Source organism: Lactuca saligna, chromosome 1, assembly GCF_052625555.1.
Source record: "Lactuca saligna cultivar CGN05327 chromosome 1, ASM5262555v1, whole genome shotgun sequence".
Lineage (NCBI taxonomy): Eukaryota > Viridiplantae > Streptophyta > Magnoliopsida > Asterales > Asteraceae > Lactuca > Lactuca saligna.
Window position 1 is genome coordinate 148,025,532 of NC_136417.1, and position 21,880 is coordinate 148,047,411.

The 21,880-nt window shown below is 34.9% G+C and overlaps 1 protein-coding gene across 1 annotated transcript; it reads right to left on the minus strand.

Moving 5' to 3' along the window:
- Window positions 1-10,910: 10,910 nt before the first annotated feature.
- LOC145045326 (annexin-like protein RJ4) lies at window positions 10,911-12,965 on the minus strand. The gene is made up of 6 exons (XM_078993668.1): window positions 12,794-12,965; window positions 12,555-12,700; window positions 12,242-12,460; window positions 11,946-12,158; window positions 11,746-11,835; window positions 10,911-11,306 (listed from the first exon to the last, which is right to left on the minus strand). The coding sequence occupies exons 1-6, from the start codon at window positions 12,864-12,866 to the stop codon at window positions 11,103-11,105; spliced, it is 945 nt and encodes a 314-aa protein (XP_078849794.1). The 5' UTR covers window positions 12,867-12,965; the 3' UTR covers window positions 10,911-11,102.
- Window positions 12,966-21,880: the final 8,915 nt, after the last annotated feature.

The following is a 21,880-nucleotide window of genomic DNA, read 5'->3' on the forward strand; positions in this document are numbered from 1 at the left end:
CGTTTTGGTAGAGCTTGGTGGCATGTGCAAGCCTTGGAGTCGTGGTGTGCCATGACGGTCCCATGGCGAGCTTTTTAGAACCTTGTATGCAACTGACTTGTAAACAACAAATCATATCTCTCTGTTTCAAGAATAGAAGATATTATCGTCTCACAATCACTCGTGATAAAATCCATGAAGTGATTCAAATGAGCGTGGGTTTAATCCAATACTCATATTCTTATTTCAGGAGTACTCATGAACACTACAACAAACTTGTGCCATGTCTAAGCACATAGACAATCTATAGTCAGTTTCATGACAGTCTTGCCTCATTACTTACTTCCAAAGTATGATCGACTGTGGATGTTTGAATAATCTTATCATTTGGGAAGTAAAACATGCGAAGTGAAACACAAGAATAAATAAATCAAATATGGACTCAAAACTTTGAATATAAATAAAACACTTATTATTTAATCACCTTATTGATTAGAACTTATTCATTGTATAATGTTTCAAACAATCAATTTAATACTTGAATTAAAACAATAGTTAGCCCGTGCTCCAAGCATGCATACTATGTTCACCTATGGTCCTTTCCTTATGAAATAGATCAATTGAACAGAATTCTAATGATGCTCGTTTCACAATTTCCTAATCCTTATCACAAGTGTGAGAATACTAGATTCTTTCCACTACTAGAATATGTTCGAGTCTAAACTTACATTCAATGATCCTTTTGTAATGTCTAGGATAAATAGTCATAGAGACTTGGCCAATGATATTACAAAGTATTCCATTTGAGAATGTAACAAGACAATTCCCTGGAATTGAAGTCTCAAATTCAAAGAGCATTCCTTGAACATCCTTCTCGCATTAAAGTTTCTAAATCACACAAAGATTCTTAATATCCAACTCCTTTATGGAAGCATTTCCATAATTGCCATATGACTATCTATTCTAAATAGAATGCTATCTATTTTGAATTATATCAATATGGTCCATCAATTACCATACCTCCAAGTGTTCACAAGCAACCAGTGTTCGGTGAACCTTAGATTGTCCTTAACAGTTGTTTAACATTTTTAGGCATATCAAGTTCTGTTACCTTTTCCCTCTTAATGCGCTAGGCATTTGTTAAAATCAGAACAGGCGAATCTTATAGCATATGCAATCGATCCTATATCTGAAGCATATGGGATACGATTCATAATGTCTCACGTAAAGACATGATTCTAGACCATTCTCTTGCTATAATATTTCCATATATATAATTTAAAATGTTGAAACATTTCAACACGACATTCACATATATCCATGGCTAAGTTCCATGAAAATTTAAATCTAAGCTTTTAGATTTGAAATGAAGTACGGGCATCTTCTCCCTTAAATCCTACTATAACGAGATAAATTTTCAAACTCAGCAACTTTGCAAATTAAAACTTTGTTTCCTATATATAGCATTGTTAACTTGCAACACTCTATGTGATAATTGTGCTCCCACTGGCATAATGATTACATACTTACAAGCATACACTTATGCTCCCACTAGCTTTGACATGTACCTAGAAATCAGCTGGACTTCTAAAAATCAATACTTATTGACTTTCTTACCAAAGTTCAGATTTATGATACGAGATGCTTCTATAAGCCTTAATCTATGCTTATCAAGTTCATACACCATTCATTAGACAACTCATGTTTGTGTCTAACTCTTTTCAGAACTTATAGTGATAAGTCCAAAATGTTCAAACCTTTTTCTGTTTCTCATAATTCGAACCATGAAGAGGAATGTCGTAATCATACTCGAATTTGAGAACACAATTATCACAACTGATTACTCTAATCCTTTAAAAACTACTCATGTAAGTGTTTCCTCACAATCATTTTCATGATGTAGAGAGAAACCTATTAGCACTTAGATTGTTATGGTGTATGTGTTCCTATCCATGTGAATTTTTCATTTCCAACTCCTATCATAAGACAAGTTTTATGAAAAATCCAAACTCATATAAACTAAACTTTTTTTATCTTAATTTCTTTCCATTTGATAGCACAACGACTTATCAATGCTTCCAAGTTATTAATCAGCTCACCCTCACTGACCAATGAAATTTTCACTGATCAAGGTGCTTTGCCTTACACAGTCAAATGAGAACTCATAGGACGCATATGCATAGTCAACTTAATTGGAATGACACAAAAACAAGAATGTGTCAACACGATAGGTTACAAACCTCAAGTCCTGTGCTAGTGATAAGCAATAGGTTTATTCTTTATTAGTTCTTATTCAATATCATCAAGACTCCCACTAACCTCTTGACATATAAGATTCTATTGTCAAGAAACATTCCTTGACAAAAAAATATTCAAAAGTTAGTGTGGATTCTTATCAAGAAAAACACTTCATACAATCGGTCTTAGTTGGTCTTTATTTTAACCAACACATCACAACTACCAATCTCAAATGTGCACGAGTAAGAAAAATTTTCTACTCCACATTTCATGATCTATTATAAACCTATTTAGGACACGTCAATCAAGACACAGTCTTGGAGTATAACTCTAAGACTTGATTTTGGAACGAAGTATGACTCACTTTCTTGATTTAAGCATTTCAACAGTTTTCGATAATTCTTCTTAATCATGGAAATGTACTAAGGTGTACTTTGAGGATCAATTGTGACATGGTTCCATAATCATTAGGATGATTATAAAACACGATACTAAAGTACTTTCCTTTCCTTTCAGATTAAAGAAACTTTTATCTTTGAGCCTAATTGGTTCTCCTTACTCGTTCTACTATACATTGAAACTTTTTCAATGATTCAAAATTACACTTAATCATGTAAGCATAACCATATTTACGGGACTTTCAGTAAATCATGATGAATAGATTTTATCGTCCTTTATGGTGGATCAGACCAGTGCGCATCAATGTGTACTAGAACTTTTATTCCTTCAGTTGACTCACATACATACGTGAACAAGGAATTAGTCCCCATTTTCCCATGTACTAAGATCTTCATACAACATATAATTCAAATCACATGATTCCATGTTTCTGTCCAATTGAAGCCTAGGCGATGAGAATCTTTCCTTGCTTAGAAAATTACGACACTATCAGAATCGATATAACTAAGAATCAAACCATTTTCAATATTGCTATTAATAGAAACATATAAACAACAATTTTCACAAATGTCATTGCAAGGAAACGTATATAAGATAAAATCAAAAGTTTATTTATTTATAAAATGCGGAAAACTTATCCTCATAATGCAAATACATATGTAAACTATCTTTCTAAATATTCTTAAGCAATCTATCGTAACTCCTAAACATCAGCTCAAAAATCTGATCATCGAACCATGTGATCGAAATCCATCTCTTCGTGACCAGACTCAATTCACTCTCCTTTTAAGTTTCCTTTCTTTTCTTCGATCCTACAGAACATCAAAATGCAATATAATCATATCATGTATTCAGAATCTATATATAGGAACTTAATAGAGTTAGATAGTGGACTTACCTGAAGTAGAACCACACAATTTGATTTTACCGTCTCTTAGATCTCTCAGGTAGTAGGGGAAGCTTCACTTCTAATGTCCCTTTAAATGGCAGTAGAAACAAGTGGACTCTTTGGCATTCGCACATGAAACTATCCTAGAACTGGATTTTCTCTTATGGTAAAATCTTTTGACAATGGCCAATTCCTTTCCCTTAGTAGAAGGAATCATTTATGGGATGTTTATGTCATTACCTATATCCATGGAAATTTGGGATGTAGATCTTCCAGTCAAATTCGCTTGACCAATGCACCAAATCATTGTTGATTCAACAACAATTAGCGAATATGTAAGATCAATAAGAGTCACGTCGTTATCTGTCATATAGCAGTCTTTAACAAACTGTCCATATGACTCGGGAAGTGACTAAAGAATCAAGTCAACAGCTAACTTCCTCGGGAAAACGACACCCAAGATTCCCAGCCTATCAATATACAACTTCATCTTCAAGATGTGAGCACATACAAACTTTCCATCTTTGTGTTTGCTTGCCAATAGGGCTTGAGTGACCTTGAACTTTTCAAGTCGACAAACATGTGGGTCAGGGAGAATTATTTTAGTACGTGGAGGAAGTGAAGAATGATTTCTAGTTCCTCGATCAAAATGTGGAATATCATCTTCATGAGGAAAGCTTTTTCCAAAAGGATAAGGTAGACCATAGTTGTCAAAACTAGACATCTACAAGGGGAGAAATTCAAGTTAGTTGATTCAATCCTTAATATAACACCCAAATGATATATTAAGGCAAGGAACCAACACAATAATTTACAATTTTGAAGAGGGATGCCGTAATCCATTTGTAAACTATCTGTGGTAGGTAAATGACGATTTACCAATTCCACCACGAAAACGTAATTTTAAATGAATTAGGTTTTTAGATGAAACTACTAGATCTTTTAGAGATTCGTTGCACTTTTCAATGTCATGTTTAATCTCGATTATGCCCTTCAAGGTTTGTGATTGGAATACCGAGGATCACAAACAAGGTATAAATAACCATTAGAATTAGCTTGTTACTCTCGAAGTCATTTATCACCTAATCAATGTGTCGGTTAACCACACACGCTCCATTGATCTATGATAACCTATGAGCTACCTACTTCGATCCTTCATTAGTCCCATATTAGTGTGCCGGTTAACCACACACACTCCACTAACGACCAATAAGGTGCAATGTGCAATTTCATGTGTTAGTATCAAATTCACGTTTTTCCTAAATAACTAAGATTGGGAATTTATAAAACATTTAGTTAGTTTATATTTCATTATACTTTTAATGAGGATTTAAATGTCGTATTAAACCCATTCGGATAACGACCCTCCACTGCCCAAGAGTGTGGTGGGTGAGAGTGGACACACATTCAATCATCATTTTATAGGCAATTTCCTTGAACACCCCTTATAGACCAGCCTCGTTAGTAAGGCCTACTAACGGTAAGACTGACCTTTTACTTATACATATATAATATATTCAACTTTTAATTTTATATAGTATAAGGGTGTATTTTACAATTTTTAAATACTAAGTGGTTTAACATATTAATAAATTTAGTTAAACTTAAACCATCTCATTATGGATTTATTAATTTTTTCTTTTAATTATACACTTAATTAATTTAATAAAACCATAAGGGTGTAATTTGAACTATTCAAAATATCAAGGTTCTAAATTTAAGATTTCAAAATTAAGACTCTTTAATTAAATTTTTAGTTACAAAACCAAGAGGTGCACTTTTGAACATTTTCAAATTACTAGGGTTTTAGAATTTAATATTTCATAATTAAGACTTTTCAAATTCCAAAACTTAAGGAAAAATTTTGAAACTCTTTAAAATCGTTTTGAACAAATTTTTAAACAAATAAAATAATGATATAATTTTATCTATTACTAATTTGACCTAAGTCAACTCTAATAGCAAGACAATTCAAATCAAATAATACAAATAATCAACTTATCATATAATCAAATAATTATCTTAAAATTTGACAATTTATCTTTTAATTGGATGAGGACAATCACTACCATATCAGAAAAATCGTATTTTATGATTCAAAATAGTTTGTAGTAATGATCCTAATCCAATTCAGGCCAAAAACTCGAAAAATCTGCCAACAGATGGTTTAACTCGTCGAGCCAGGACATTGACTCGACAAGTTCATCACCAAATGATCCAACTGTTCGAGTTCCCACATGGGACTCGTCGATTCCAGTAGTCAGAGGCAAAAAATGAAACTTTTGCAGCTTTGAAAATAACACAATTGCATCAATATAACAAAAAACTCCCTAGGCTCAGATACCACTAATGAGTTTTTGAGCACTATAACAATCCTATGGTGTACATACAACCCTAGATTCTTTGGATCTAAGTTTTCTCAAGTTATACATGCAATTTCAGTTCTATACAAAGCATATACCCTAGCTAGCATGCAATTGGAGATATACAACATAAAAACTGGTTATATGAATACCTCTTTGTTGTAGCTTGTAATCATTGGCCTTTGAAGGGCTTAGCACCTCAAGTGTGATACGTCTAATTAGTTACAAATACCAAAAGCAAATGGAGGAATATGAGAGAGAAGTTAGAGTGCACGATTTTAGGAAGTTAAGGATTACATTTATAGTGTGAAATTCCTAGGGTTTCATACATAAAACCCTAATTTGCCTAAGCCTTTAGGTATTCCAATGATCCATATGATAGTCCCTTTGGACTAAATCTTCATGGACTCACACATAGATTTTTCCCATCCCTAATCAGCACGGATCATTAGCCCAAACTATAAGTATTACTGATTTACCTAACTAGTCCATGTAAATTTAATCACTCTCTTTTGATCACTAAATTAATTACAAATTAATTCTTGATCAATACCAATTAAATAATATGATTTCTCAATTAACATATTATTCCTATAATATATTAATAAATCAGAAATAATCTCTTTGTCAAATATCATTCCTATCAAATTGCTCTGGTGAAGGCAACCCAAAAGGACCATGCTACTATTTGGTCAAGTAGATACCAATTATAGTAATCGACTTAGACACCTAAACCAACAATTACTTACCCAAACAATACTGGATTCCAAAGCAATATAAATGCTAATAATAAGCAAGAAGGAATCAAAGATTACATACCCGCAATAGCACCTGATGAAACACTTGCCTCCCCTGACTAACACTGAAATGAACGACTTGCTGGATCTCTTACCCTACCCACACAACTATCAGTGATCCTCAAAGTAACTGTAGAATGTGTACTCACTGCTCCACCCCTCAACATCATACAATTATCCTTCTTGTGGGTCATTTGATTGTTGTGAAAACACATTGGATCTGACCGACTGGGGCAATCCCGACTAAAATGACCCATCTGACCACAACTGAAACATCCTCGACCTGTCTCCCGAAATCCTCCCTCATGATTCCTCCCACACTGGGCACAACAGACCCGACCTTGACGACCACCCAATCGTGAATCCTGAGTCTTGGGCCTCTTCGCCTGGCCCACTGAAATATGAGTCTACTCTGGATTCCTCCTCCCGAGATGCTCTAAATCAATCTTATGCTCCCGGGCTCTAGAAATCATATCATTGAGGGTATCATACCCTTATAAACTCACAAACTCCCTGATGTCATATCTCAACATGTCATGATACGTTACTTTCTTCATATCCTCATCGGCTGCATATTACGGAACAAACTAAGCCCTCTCTCGAAACATGGCAGTGATCTTTGCCACAGTCTCATTCGTCTGGCGAAGGTCCTGAAACTCCATTTCCAACTACTGCACCTCAATAGCTGGTGCAAACTTGGCTCTAAACCGGGTCACAAACTCATCCTAAGTCATCGTCTATCGGGCTTTGCCTCCCAAAGGGTGAAGTCTGCCTCCTCCCACATATCTCGGGCTTTGTCCTTCTGAAGACAAGAGGCAAATTTTAACTTCGACCCCTCGACGCAGAAAATCATCATGAACGCGTTAGCCATATCTGCTAATCATTTCCTACTGGAAATGGGGTCCTTCTCCCCAAAGAACGTTGGAGCTCCACAAGCACAAAACTCATAGAAAGAAAGAATGTGAGCTCCAAAAATAGCCATAACATCAGCGCAGAATGCGCCCAGATGCTCATCCAAAGTCTCCTAAATCGCTCGTTGACCATACAAATGATAACAAGAATCTGCTCCAAAATGTCACGGGTAATCTCCGACGAGATGAACTCCTGCATCAGCTCGTCAATCGGATCAGTACCTGCAATTGTGCCGGAACCGGAACCTGATCATCCTTCCTGAGTGCTCATCACCATACTAAAAAACAACATGCAAATGATCGGAGCATACCCAAGAATCCACATCCCATTGGCTTTCTGGATTCTATGAAACTCTCCCCAATTTGATTATGGATCCTGTTCTTTCATTAGTACGGGCCTAATAATACCTTCCACACCTGTCCATAGTTTGCTCAAGAATTATCCTGAATCCTCTAAGTCACCTTCTCAAAATGATATCATGTGCAATTGCTAAACAGTGCAACAAAACTCACTGAAGCATTCCCTAGGCTTTCCTAGGTTTTCGACATCACCCTACCATCGGCTACTAAAGAACTCCTCCTAATGTCAGTTAACTATCTCATGAATACATTCACATGTAACAAAGCTCAGATAATACTTCAAGTAAAAGAGTCATCCTTACAACAGTTAGACTCAAACAACAGCTGCACAATATGGTCAAATCCATCACCCTAAGATTATTAAACCTTTGTCACATGTGACTTAACATATTCACTTAATGACAAACACACATCACTTAAGAGTTCCACAAAGCACAAAGCAAGCATCATTCATGTTATACACTATAATCCATAGAATAGCCAACGAACATTCAAGCTCACATACTACAACTCATGCTAGGCACTTCCACTCTCACCGTCGGTTGCCTTATGCATGAAAATGTACACAATACAGGATCAAATGGATTATCTAATAAAAGACTTTGCCCTAGGACCACAAGCAAACGAGTATCAGGAAATAAGGTCAAATCAATCATCCTAGGGCTATAAGATCCTAACCGTATACAATTTTTAAAGCATACACTTAGCAATTACTATACCAATACATATGCTGAATCTAAGATAGCATCCAATGCTCCCTAGGCTACAAAGTATCACATATCTAGCAAATCTGTCATGCGATTCCTGAAAGTATCCTTAGCCTCATCCTAGCATGCACCTCATAACATATAATCATAACAAACATGTACGGGTATTATGGGAATCACTTTCTTGAGCTCGGCCGATTGCACACATCACCCCCCCCCCCCTTTTGTCTTTACAAAAATCCTTTTAGAAATTTCCTTCCTTTTATATAAATCTTTTTAAACTCGTTGTCCCCTTTCTTTTAAGAAAATTACCAATTCCTCAGTTTGAGTTCAGTCACACTCGAGAGTGTGCCATAATCCCCGAACCAAGGTTCTGATACCAACTTGTAACGACCCAAAATTATGAGGTAAAAATTTCATATTTAATTCAACCAAAATGTTAATTATCTTTTAGTAAACATTCAATAATTTCCTATCCAAATATCTAGAAGTACTTTTATAAGGAAACAGTTATCAGAGTACAATCCCAAAATCATCATGATGTGGAAACATGGTTGGATGCATTACGATCAAATCTGGCCTTTCCCTTTCGAACCGGAAGTACCTGAAACCACAAACATAAAAATTGTAAGCACAAAGCTTAGTGAGTTCCCCAAAATAGCACATACCATTGGTCCTAGTGCTCATGTTGGGCTTATCCGACATATTAGGCCCAACCCACCATAATGGGCATAGCCCTTCTAAACCAATAGCCCTAGCCCAATCATACAAATGCAAAATTCACAAAGAAAGTTAGCACCTACATAACAGAGAATGGGCCTGGCCCTTCCTGTTCTATGGGCCTAGCCATCATACAAATAGGCTTAGCTCGTCACAAAATGGTCATATCCCGGCATACAAATAGACCTCGCCCAACATACCATGCAAGAGTTACAAAGACAACTAGCATGAAAAACCTAATGGGCCGACATTGATGCCTTCGACCTACGAGTACAGTGAGGAAACTCTATTGGGGGTCAAAAATGGCATCGACTAAGTCCTCGCCCGATGGTCTGGAGTACCATAATCGAATGTCTTGTTATGGAGGGTTGGATAGGCTATTACGAGTCAAATTGAAATTCCACGGCCGCTGATTATGTACAGTGTCAGAATAGTTACTATTTGATTTTGTTAAACTTATGTTTAGTGTCCAGGATTTTAACTTCTATCACTTGCAATTTTCAAACAGGAAAGATAAGCAACATATACATCTACGTTTCCTAACATGAACAATTCATCAAGGTTCTCTATGAGAATCGTAATGTAAGAGGAAACTTATATCTCGTGTCGGATAGATTACTATTCGCTTCAGATAATCTTATGCTTGGTGTCCGAACTTCTATCAATAGTATTTGTCAAATTGGAAAGATTTTTACCAACAAATACATCTACATACTTCTCATGTGCTATTCTGCTCAACCTAAAACTTTATAATCCGATATATATCTGTAGTGTCGAATGATTGCAACATAAAACCATTTTTCAGCATATGATAATTGTTGCACAAATCTTCCATAAAGTATTTAAAACAACACACCCACACATTGTCAACAACAACGAAACAATTTAAATCTTCTTAATTCTTTTCCATTAAGTTTCCTCATTTGAGCAGTCAATTAAGCTTCCCTACGAGGCTCTTTCCATCGATACCATAAACAAACTTTCCATGACATTACGATTCAATCAAACAAACTGAAAAAATAACACCAATGCAAAGAAGGAGAAAACATAAATATGTCAGAAATTTACTTTCTACTCGAATAAAATCATATCAATATTTTTCAATTCTAATGTCTTTATATATATATACTGCTTTCATAGAAAAGAACAAAGTTGATTATGTTGTTTCATCTAAACAAAACACACAATTCAACAACCGATAAATTAAAACATATACAAAACCATTAAGACATAAATCAGCAACCGATAAACAATGTACATGAAGAAAATCACTAAGATATATTAAAAATCACAATATAAACACAGTTAACATTATTTGTTGAACAAATTTTCCAAGAAACTTTATTGATACATGTAAAACAAATCGATTACAATGATGGATGGAATATCAAAGTCTTCCATTAAACGATTGAATACAAGAAGACATCCAAAGATCCACCCCTATCGAACACCAAAATCGAAAACAAATGCATGCCGAAGGTTGTTATTCCTAAATCGAGTTTAATTAAGCATGCCAGGAAGCTTGGAATTATTCACTCCTTGAAACATATCACCAAAAGTTCTTTTAATATAAAATAGTACATGATTGATCATACATCACACAATCACTTGCTTTGTTCACACACAAGAAAAGCATATACAAAACAACTGAGAAATAAATAACATCGGATTTTCAACCAAGAACAACTCTCATAAACTTTATTTTTGAAAACTCAAACTCGAGACACCAATGTTGTAAACTAATCATCCTTCCCAAGTAGTGCAAGAAGGAACTTCTTGTAATGACCCGAAGTTTCCTTTGCGATAGCATGATCAAGTGGCACACTGTTCCTTTTGTAATATTGCTCCATGATAATCTCTAGATCTTTCTCAGCTCGTGTAACGATAACCCGAGTTAGTGCATCCTCGTTAGTCCCACTATTTTTAATTGCGTTACGGATCACCTATAAGATGGCATACATCTAATAAACATAAATGATATTCCAGAAATGATAATATTGGTAGTTTATGCTATGGTCGGTTTTTGTCTAATTATTTTTAAACTACACTTTTTGTTATCAATCATTTCATATTATAGACTGAATTTATTACATGTATTTAAATATTTTTGTAATTTATTACTTGTTATATAATATATTATATTTTATAAACTATTAAAATTTCTAAATATGTGTTTTGAAATACGTTTTATGTAAAATATTGGCATGTAAGTGCTTATTTGATTATAAATTTGGTAGTCGGACTTCAAATATAGAGTTCAAATAGGATTCTTGTGCGTAATTTTCGTATTTATATATGATTTACAACATGTTTCATAAGACGTTTGAAAATGGCTGATAGCACTAGCCCATGTGGTTCAATGGAAATAACAAAAAGGCTAACCTTTTCAAAGTACTTAATCGGGTCACTCATACATCTAAGCGTGGTACGTAGTGTTTCTGTGTACTCATTGTCTCGATCGTCCTTCAAGTGCTGTAATTGTTAAGATAAACACTGAGTTTTCAATATATGGATGATTTATTTATTTATTTATATATAAAAATACATAAAACACAGTATCTTATCATGAAATTCCTATGTACCTTGGTCATATTGCAACCATGTTCATCTCTGTAGTGATTCAAAGTAGCCATGAGTTGCGGCTTGCTCCTTGTAGTGATAATTCGGAGGATTTCTTCATGGTTAAATGCTTTCTCTTCAATGGCATTACGAAGAATGATCGACTCGGACTTTGCCAATTTTAAGTTCACTTCATCACCTTCGTACCTATGTATGCCAACCAAACCTACAAGTAACTGTAGCAAAGATAAATATCCTCTGTTAGATGTGCTGTTTTTATATATTTTATTAAAACGGAAATCAAACCAATACGACTCGCCTTTCGGAGATCTTCAGAAGTATGCGAAGCAATGTCTTCTTCCAAAGAGCGCTTGTAGCGGCAGTGATACGCATGCTTGGCATCAGCAAGCTCTACCGAAGAAAGAGTGGATGATAGTTCAATGATCACTTTATAGTCACGAGGCTCCTTATGTATAGCTACACTTGCTAGCACTGCATTCCGATCTGCAGTGTCCAAATTCCATCGGTACACTGCTCTCTACATACATCGATTAACCCACACACATTATTCATAAGATTACATCGAAAAATTAAAAGAAAAAAAAAACACAGTAGATTATCATTACGAATACCTCAAGATCACCAGATAGCTCATGTTCAAGTCTGTTCACAAGATCCTCATCATACATTTCTTGGTAAGCCTCCCTAATCAGTTTCCTTTGAGTAGCATTTCGATGTGCCAGAATCGCTATTACAGCTTTTTCATCTGTTCCCCATCCTGTTCATATAAATGTAAAGAAATATATAAATGAGAAATCAGATTAATATAAGTTATAGGAGGAAGAAAAATTAGAGAGATAAGATCTAGAACCATGGCAAGCCTTATTTAGAACCTCAGCATCGGCACCAGGATAAGCATCTTCAACTGTTACGATGGTGGCCATGGCTTTCTTTGTATTAGGGTACTGAGATAAACCGATGAATTTATATGGAAACGATGTTGAAGATAAGGCCTTTTCTTCGGTCTTTGCATTGGGTTCATCCCTTGTGGTTTCCTTCAAAAGTATTAAATATTGAAACCCACTACACTAAGCAAAGATTAACAAAATATATATATATATATATATATATATATATATATATATATATATATATATATATATATATATATATATATATGTATGTGTGTGTGCGCGAGCGCGCGCGTGATGATTCCCTCGAAATAATAAAAAAATAGAGATGTTGAGACTCAACATCAGTTACATATTTCTTATTTTCTGTTCTAACGCTTCAACATATAGACAACAACGAATTATGCTTAATCATAAAAGATTATATGACGAAGAGGTGTAAAAATATATGATTATAAATGTTTATGCATATATGTATATTCAGAAAGTCTTAATCGTATATGATTAAGTGGTGCTGGTATACTTGATGGAGTTGATAGTAGTATGGTCGGTTGGTGGCGGGGTGGTGGTCGTGGCCGTGGTGAAGGTGACAATTATGATGGGTGGAAAGGCGATGGAAGAAAAAGGAACAGGCGGTGGTGCATAATCATTTATGATTATAAACCCTGTGTTTGTATATATATATATATATATATATATATATATATATATATATATATGTTCAATAGGAAAGTATTATTAATCCAGGAACCACGGAACCAGTTCAAAGCATCATAAATTAAAGTGTTCGACAACCAAATGAAGAGGTTTAGATATGTAGATTGTACGTGCAACCACTCGATTATACTATAACTCACTTTTTTTTTTTAACTTAGGCCTAGGTTTTTGTAAAAAAAAAAAAAAAAAACCCTAATACATTATTGTTCATGATCATCTTTTTTAAATAAAGAAGATGAAATCTCAAAAAAAATCGAAATTTTTTGGTCGAGTTTATGCATAGGTCCTAAAAGTTTAGTTTTGTTACAAAAAGATCTTGATTATCGGATAAAAAGTTCAAATCAACCATTTTTACCGGTAAACTATTTTTGTCTGAATACCTCCAAAAAAATGTTTGAGTATTTGGACTAGTTTATGAAAATTGTCCCAACTGTTATTCATTTCAACTATTTTACTCATTCTTTAATAATATAGAAATTTCTTGGTTGAAACTTTGAATAGGAATAAACATCATTAAACTCAGTAAAATTAAGAATCAAATTATTGTATAACTAATTATTTGTCACAAAACAATGACATTGTCATCATTATGAAATCATCATCATCTTTATAATCAATTCACCGCACAAATTTATGTTCTAAGTATTATAAGTTATACAAATTATGTGTTAAACATATTATTACAATCTACCTAAAAGTGTTCATCCATGGATTTATTACTTCAAATGTCAATAACTTTAAACGAACCCCCAATATGCGAAGACCGTAAAAAATATGGTCTTTGTTTTTATAAGGATTGATTTCTATGATTCTTTTGGTTTGACGCATTAATGTTTAGAAGGAAGTTGTGATCATAGAGGTGAGTCTATAGAAGAACAAGCACCACATTTCTTACAGTCTCAATGTTTTGGAGCTCCGAAATTTAAATTTACAAACTTTTGAAGCAATTGATCCATAAAGAAATTGTTCATATATGCTTAAAGTTTTAGGATTAAACGCATGGTCTTCTGTAGAATTCAGAGAATGTCACCTAACTTATTGTATTGATTGGTTTGTCATCAGTCAATGATCTCTTATAAGAACACAACAATTGGTTTTCCGTTAACTTGCTTTTATGTACATTGTAATCAGGTCTTCTACACATAATTTGAATATCTTATAATACATGTAACATAAATTTATGTGGAAAATGAATTATATGGACGATGATGAGTTCAAAATGATATTAATTTTATTATATTTTGGCAAGTTATAGAAGACTTTGATCCTCACATTTATGGCGATTAATGATATTTATTTCTATTCATAATGTCAACAAAGAAATTTTTAGATTTTTAATGAAAATGTAAAATAGTTGAAGTAAAAAAAATTGAAACTTTTTCATAAACTAACCAAAATAATGAGACATTTTCTAAGATGTGAACGGGTAAAAAATAGTTTATCGGCAAAAAGTGGATGATTTGAATTTTTTATCCGGTAATTGGAATTTTTTTAAGAAAGTAAAATTTCGGACCTTTAGATAAACTTGACCAAAATATTTGCACTTTGCTGGAAATTTTCTTTAATTTTATATTAAAACTTGGTATGTTTCAAGGAACGCATGATACATATTGTCACAAGTCTATTATGGGCCAACTAATACTTGTAACCTTCACAATACATAGAGAAATAGAAATCTTGTATGCACAACTTTGTGCCGGCAGCTTGCACTACAGCGTTGGCGATTAGGTTTATTTTTATTGAATTTTTTCTGGATAACGATTCGTGTGTTGCTATTTTTTGTTAAAATTAAACTATGTTGTTGTTTTTGTGTTCAAAATAAAATGTTTTGTTGTTTTTGTGTTAAATATAAAAGTGTGTTTTTGTTTTTTTGGTTATAAGTAAAAGTATACTGTTATTTTGGTATAAATTACATTAATATTTTGGTATAAAAATGTACTATTTTGTTTTTGGTTAAAGAGAAAATACGTTGTTTTGGCTTAAAAAGTGTGTTAGACGATGTTTTGGGTTTAAAAAGAAAGACATTTTTGCAGTTCTGTTAAAAATAAAGATGTTTTGGGCTAAGGCTTTTGCAAAAAACGGTATTGTTATTTTGGTACAAATTACATTAATATTTAAGGTTTGCTTGTGATCTTGTAACTTATATGAAGATGGTTATGGGAGTAGTAGTTGGGTGGGTGTGGGGTTTTTTAACACACTAATTTTTTTTTTTAAACCCAAAACATAGAATATTTTATATTCTTAGAATAAGTTACAAATATTCATAAAGAGTTGTGGCAGACGTAGAATATTTTCGTAGGAGTAATACTAAATTTCTTTTCCAAATAAATCTAAAATCAATACAAAAAACATTAAAAAAACATTAATTTTTTTTTTCATATTACGTGCCATCGTCAAAGCAGTGACCTGAAACTCCTTTCCATTTACTATTTAAGATGGAAGGGTATTATTATAGTGAATCACTTTTATTTAAAAGAGAGACCAATATCATTATAAAACATTAAAATTACAAAGTAGGCACTAAAATTGAAATTTTGAACTTTTTGGGACCAAGACTACAAATATGAAACGAACTTACTCTTAATGTTATACAAAATACATATGTAAAACAATTTACGAATCCTAGCTAATAAATAAATATCATTTTGTCACGTGTTATATTCTCCTAGATTTAAACACATGAAATTTTCTAAGATTTTTGATTTAAAGTATTTTCCACATGTATATTTCTGATTTGTTCCAGCAGATTTAGTTGACAACTCACTAAATTATTTATGCAAAATCAATCTCAAAATAAATATCATAAATAATGCCTCCAAAATTGCTTCGCTTCTAAAGTAAATCCTAAATTCAGACTGTATTGACAATATTCAAAGTCATTCATAAAAGCTTTCAATATGAAATTGTTTCTTCTGCACAATTATCCTCCTCGCGACACCACCATGTTGTTTGCTTTTACTGTTTATGTGTTTTAATTTTCGTGATGATGCTTAAATTTGTTCTTGGTTCCGGAATTTTAAGATTAATTCCATGACATTCTTCATAATTTACATAGTGAGGATTTTAAGTAAACGGTATGCTAACTCGAATCGTTGTTTGTATTTACTTCAGATTCAGATTTTTTTTTTATTCCTTTATAACATATTGAAGAGTTTTAATCTCAATAGAATTATCTCTAATAATAAAAATGTTTATCTGACCTGTACTGATGAATCCCCATTCCATCATATTATATTCATTTGGACCAGCAAATGTTTGATAAATTGTCGCATCGGAATTAGTTCATTGATTTATCTATCCTCTGGTTGCTTAACTTATGGTACAACAGACATTTCCAATACTACTTTCCAGATTCCATTCTTATAATCAGTAACACTAATTACATAAACTTTGTATTTCATTCGTATAAGTTGCATCTACCACTAACTACATTCTTAAGATAATATGAAATTTAATCAATTCAACTCTTATGATCATTACAAGAAAAATGACTTACAGTCACACCAAAAAAGTTTGACCATATACGTATACTGACATTTTAGTTTTTTCACTGAAAGTGTGACAGAAGGTGACAACATCGTATGGATCTTATGGTCACTTTAAAATGTAGTGTTCGTATGATATGAAAATATGTGGCCGTATTATAAAAGTATGGCAAATGTGTATTGAATTTTGTTCCTTAAATATCCAATATTATAGCGTTAAACCGTTAGTAGTCACATTTATTTAGTAAATGTGGTGACTGTATATCACCAACTTGCGACATTCATGATGTTTTAGTGTAGTTGTTTTCTTTTATATTGTTACTCAGTTTAAATTTTATTAAAACTATTGTGTATCTTTTGTAAACATGTAATATATGATGAGTATGACCATGTTTGCTAAATGGCCACATGTAATTACGTCCATAAGTGGCGAATTGCTAATTATTAGTCACAAAAAGCAATAAATTGGTGTGACTATAACCTATCGTATAGAGACACACAATTAAGTGAAATACAATCATAGTTGTTATAAAGACACACATTTTGTTAAAATTAAGGATTATTCGGTATCGTGTTAAGACTATTGGGTATATTTTAGACACATATAACTACGGTGAACATGTCCATGTTCGGTAAATGGACACATATAAGTAATGATGTAAGTGATGATTTGCTAGTATTTAGTCTTAACAATAATCAATTATGGTATTTATTTGCCACATAAATTGTTTTTCATGTTGTTATTGTTTAACTTAGTCACAAAAACTTTAGAATAAACATCATTTTAAATCAATTGTAGTCTCATAATTCTTGTATATTATGGCTATTGTTAAACATTTAACCACACGTTAAAAAATGATGTAAAGTAACCATTGTATATTTTTAGAGACATTGAAAACCTATAAAACTGTAACATCCGGATTCCGAGGTATATTATTCTAATATTTTATTTTTGGAATTTGTGAAGGAACTCGGCGAGTTGATGCTTAGACTCGCCAAGTAGCGTCACGGATTATCATCCGGGTTCGCGTTTGGACTCGACGATTCCATGAGTGCACTCGGCAAGTCCACATTGTTTAATGATAACCTAATCCTCCGAGGTTGGAGCGTATTTAAGGGCACTCTTAGCCACCCATTTAGGCTACCAGTCCCTTGAGAGCACCCTTAGTGAGCTAGATCGTTTGGGAGGAAGGAGAAGCCATATTTGATCTTTCTATCTTTGGTTTAGCAAGAAGAAGGTGATCAAGAGCAAGAGGAGACTGAAGGAGGTGTGATTCTAGTGGTTTCAGAGTCCAGAGACTTCAACTTGAGGTATTTATTCGGACCTTCTTTAGTTTTGGTATTGATTCTTAGAGTTAGGGTTTTCTAACCTCTTTTGAGGATGATTATGTTGAGCAATTGGTCTGTTATCAAGTTTATGCTTTCGACCTAGACTCAAAGAGGTCCAGAGACCTTAACCCTTGGAGCTTTATGAATTATCTTGGGAGTCTTGAGATTAGAATGTGCCAGAGTTATTGTACGCTATTATGTGATGTATTGTACTGCATTGTTTCTATCTGATTTATATCAGAGTATATCAGAGTTAGGACCGAAAGGTTTACAGAGTTAGGACCAGAGGGTCCACAGAGTTATAGCCTCGAGTGGCTAGTATGTGTTATGTATGGTATTTTGGGGAACTCACTAAGCTTTATGCTTACATTTGTTATGTGTTATGTGATTCAGGTACCAGTGATGATCGCGGGAAGGCGCCGACATGATTCGTACACACGCATGGATTTTTATGTATTTTGATCTTGGGAAATATTTTGTGAACCAAAGTTATGATACAATGGGATTTTGTTGTTAAATGTGTTTGTTAAAACGTGTTTGAAAATGTGAAAATTTGTTTTGAATTTTACGGTGTTACAATTTGGTATCAGAGCCTTGGTTTGAGGGATTCAGATGCATCTTCGGGCGTATCTGAACTCAAACTAAGGATTTGTGGAAAAAATTGATAATAAAGTAATTTTTTTTTAGAAAAAAAGAGTAAAATAGTTTTGAAACAGACAGAGCAGAACCGTGTGTACGATCAGCCAGCGCCCGAATGGTGATTTCCCAAAATACCCTTACAATAAGTTGTAAAAGAAATGTTATGCTATATGAATTATATTATGCATGCTAGAATAAAACTAGATATTCTTATTAGAACTAGAGTGGCCTGATATATGATGCCTTAGTCTAGGGATTTTGCTATTAGGAATGCTTGAGAGTGTTGAGATAGCAGCAAGGAGCTTATGAGAGATTTGCTAGTGAGTAGCACATGATTAGAGATAGTATCGTACCTTGGATTTGGGGCTCTAGGAGGAGGACTTGGTGTGAATGCTGAGTCGGTGCAGTCGGTAGTATTGTATGCTATTATGTGATGTATTGTACTACATTGTTTCTATGTGATTTATATCAGAGTATATCAGAGTTAGGACCGAAAGGTTCACAGAGTTAGGACCAGAGGTCCATAGAGTTATAGCCTCGAGTGGCTAGTATGTGTTATGTATGGTATTTTGGGGAACTCACTAAGCTTTATGCTTACATTGTTATGTGTTATGTGTTTCAGGTACCAGTGATGATCGCGGGAAGGCGCAGTATCTATCAAAAGTTTCGATGTCATTGTGGGCATGGACTGGTTGAGCCTCCATCGTGTTGATTTTCTGTGTTTTGATAAAGCAATCTGTCTGAATCTACTGAATAACGAAACCCTGTTAATCTATGGGGACAAACCCAGTACGAGCGTTGGTTAGTCTGAACGGTATTACTACGAACTCGTAGTGTCCGTAACGAGTTCGGAAGGCTATTTTCGAAACATCTTCCTCAAGTACTCGTAACTGGTGATACCCGGACCTAGGAACAATCTTGGAAAAGTAACTCGCCCCTTGCAGTTGGTCTAATAGGTCGTCTATACGGAGGAAGAGGGTAGTGATTCTTGACCGTCAGCTTGTTGAGCTCTCCATTGTCGATACACATACGAAATGATCCGTCCTTCTTCTTTATGAACAAGACCGGTGCTCCCCAGGGTTAGAAGCTTGGTCTTATAAAGCACTTGCTGAGCAGCTCGTTAAGTTGACCGGACAGTTCTTGCATCTCAGTAGATGCTAGACGATAGGGCGATTTAGCTATGGGGGTTGCTCCTGGGATTAGGTCGATTCTAAACTCAACCTGACGTTTGGGAGGTAAACCTGGGAGTTCTTCTGGAAAGACGTCGGGAAAATCACATACGACGGGGTAGTCTTTTATATATTTCGTTTTCTGGCTCGTATCGACAACGTGAGCAAGGAATGCGCGATATTCCTTACCCAAGTACTTCTGGGCTTGAATACTTGAGATGATGCGAAGGCTCGTACTGGGTTTGTCCCCGTAGATTAACAGGGTTTCGTTATTCAGTAAATTCAGACAGATTGCTTTATCAAAACATAGAAAATCAGCACGATGGAGGCTCAACCAGTCCATGCCCACAATGACATCGAAACTTTTGATAGATACTAGTATGAGGTCGATTGGGAATGAATGATCATCTAGTGTGAGAGTGCAACCTATGTAGATTTCATTAGAGCTCTCTATCTTTCTGTTAGCCATTTCTACGACGAATGTTTCTTTTAGTGGTTGTGGGGTTTTCTTAAGTAAGTGTTTAAAGTTTTGGTTTATGAAGCTTCTTTCTGCTCCGCTATCAAATAAGACACAAGCATAAGAGTTGTGGAGAAGGAACGTACCCGTGACTACTGTGGAGTTCACTACTGCTTCATTATGGCTAATAGCGAGTAGTCTTCCTGTTCCTCTTGTATTCCTGGCCTTCGGATAGTTTTTCTTGAAATGGCCAACTTCACCGCAGCCATAACAGGCCTGGCTCACTCCCGAGATGGGGACTTGGGAGATAGGTTTGGGTTGGGACCTACAAAACCGAACAATATGGCCCTTCCGGTCGCAGTTGGTGCAGTGTAGTTCACGGCAGGGGACGTTGTGATGGAAGGGGCACTTGGGTAATTTTCCAGCATAGCATTTGGCTGGTACGGGGGTAGCAGGAGTGGTGGCAGCATGGACGGCCACGATCTGTCGGTTCTTAGAGGAGGATTGAGTTTTCTTTCCCTTTTTCTGATCCCAACGCTTCCTCTTGTTGTCAGTCGATTTGGGTGGTGCAGTAGTACTTGACGGGGTTGTTGATGGGGTGGAGGAGTTTTCATGATCAATTAACCTCTAGGACAATTCCTTGGAACTATCAAAGGTCATCGGGCGTGATGCCAACACATTTCCTTGATACAGGGTCACTAAACCCCAGATGTATCGTTCTATCTTCTTGCTTTCTGAAGGTATCATGTTGGGACACAGAGCTACTAGGTCACAAAACCTTGCAGTATAAGCTATTATGTCAGTCCCCTTCATCTTGAGATTCCAAAGTTCTTCTTCAAGTTTCTGAACTTCGCCCCTAGGGCAGTACTCACTCATCATCAGATCTTTTAGGGTGTCCCAGCCCATGGCGTTGGCTGTTACCAAAGAGAGTGATTTGAGATGGCCATTCCACCATGTCAAGGCCCTTTCAAGTGGTGCCAGTGAACTTTATTTTTCTTTCTTCGGGGCATGAGCACATTTCGAAGACAACTTCAATCCTTTCAATCCATTGGGACAACGCAAGGATTCCTCCGGTCCCATTGAAAAATGTCGGTTTGCAGCTCATAAAGTCTTTATAAGTACACCCCGGTGTACGTGAGGGAATTTCACCGTGTCTGGAGTTGGTGCCCATTCCAGCTCCACTAGCATCGTCGGAGTTCATTTGAGGCATAGCGGCTGTTACAGCTGCGGTTACAACTGTTTGGAATATCA

What these genes read in the sequence shown, in the direction of transcription:
- LOC145045326 (XM_078993668.1), bottom strand. Translation starts at nt 12,866, where the DNA reads ATGGCCACCATCGTAACAGTTGAAGATGCTTATCCTGGTGCCGATGCT. An exon ending in TCTAAATAAGGCTTGCCATG is followed by an intron (nt 12,701 to 12,793) that starts GTTCTAGATCTT and finishes TTATATGAACAG; the next exon opens with GATGGGGAACAGATGAAAAA. An exon ending in AGCTATCTGGTGATCTTGAG is followed by an intron (nt 12,461 to 12,554) that starts GTATTCGTAATG and finishes CGATGTATGTAG; the next exon opens with AGAGCAGTGTACCGATGGAA.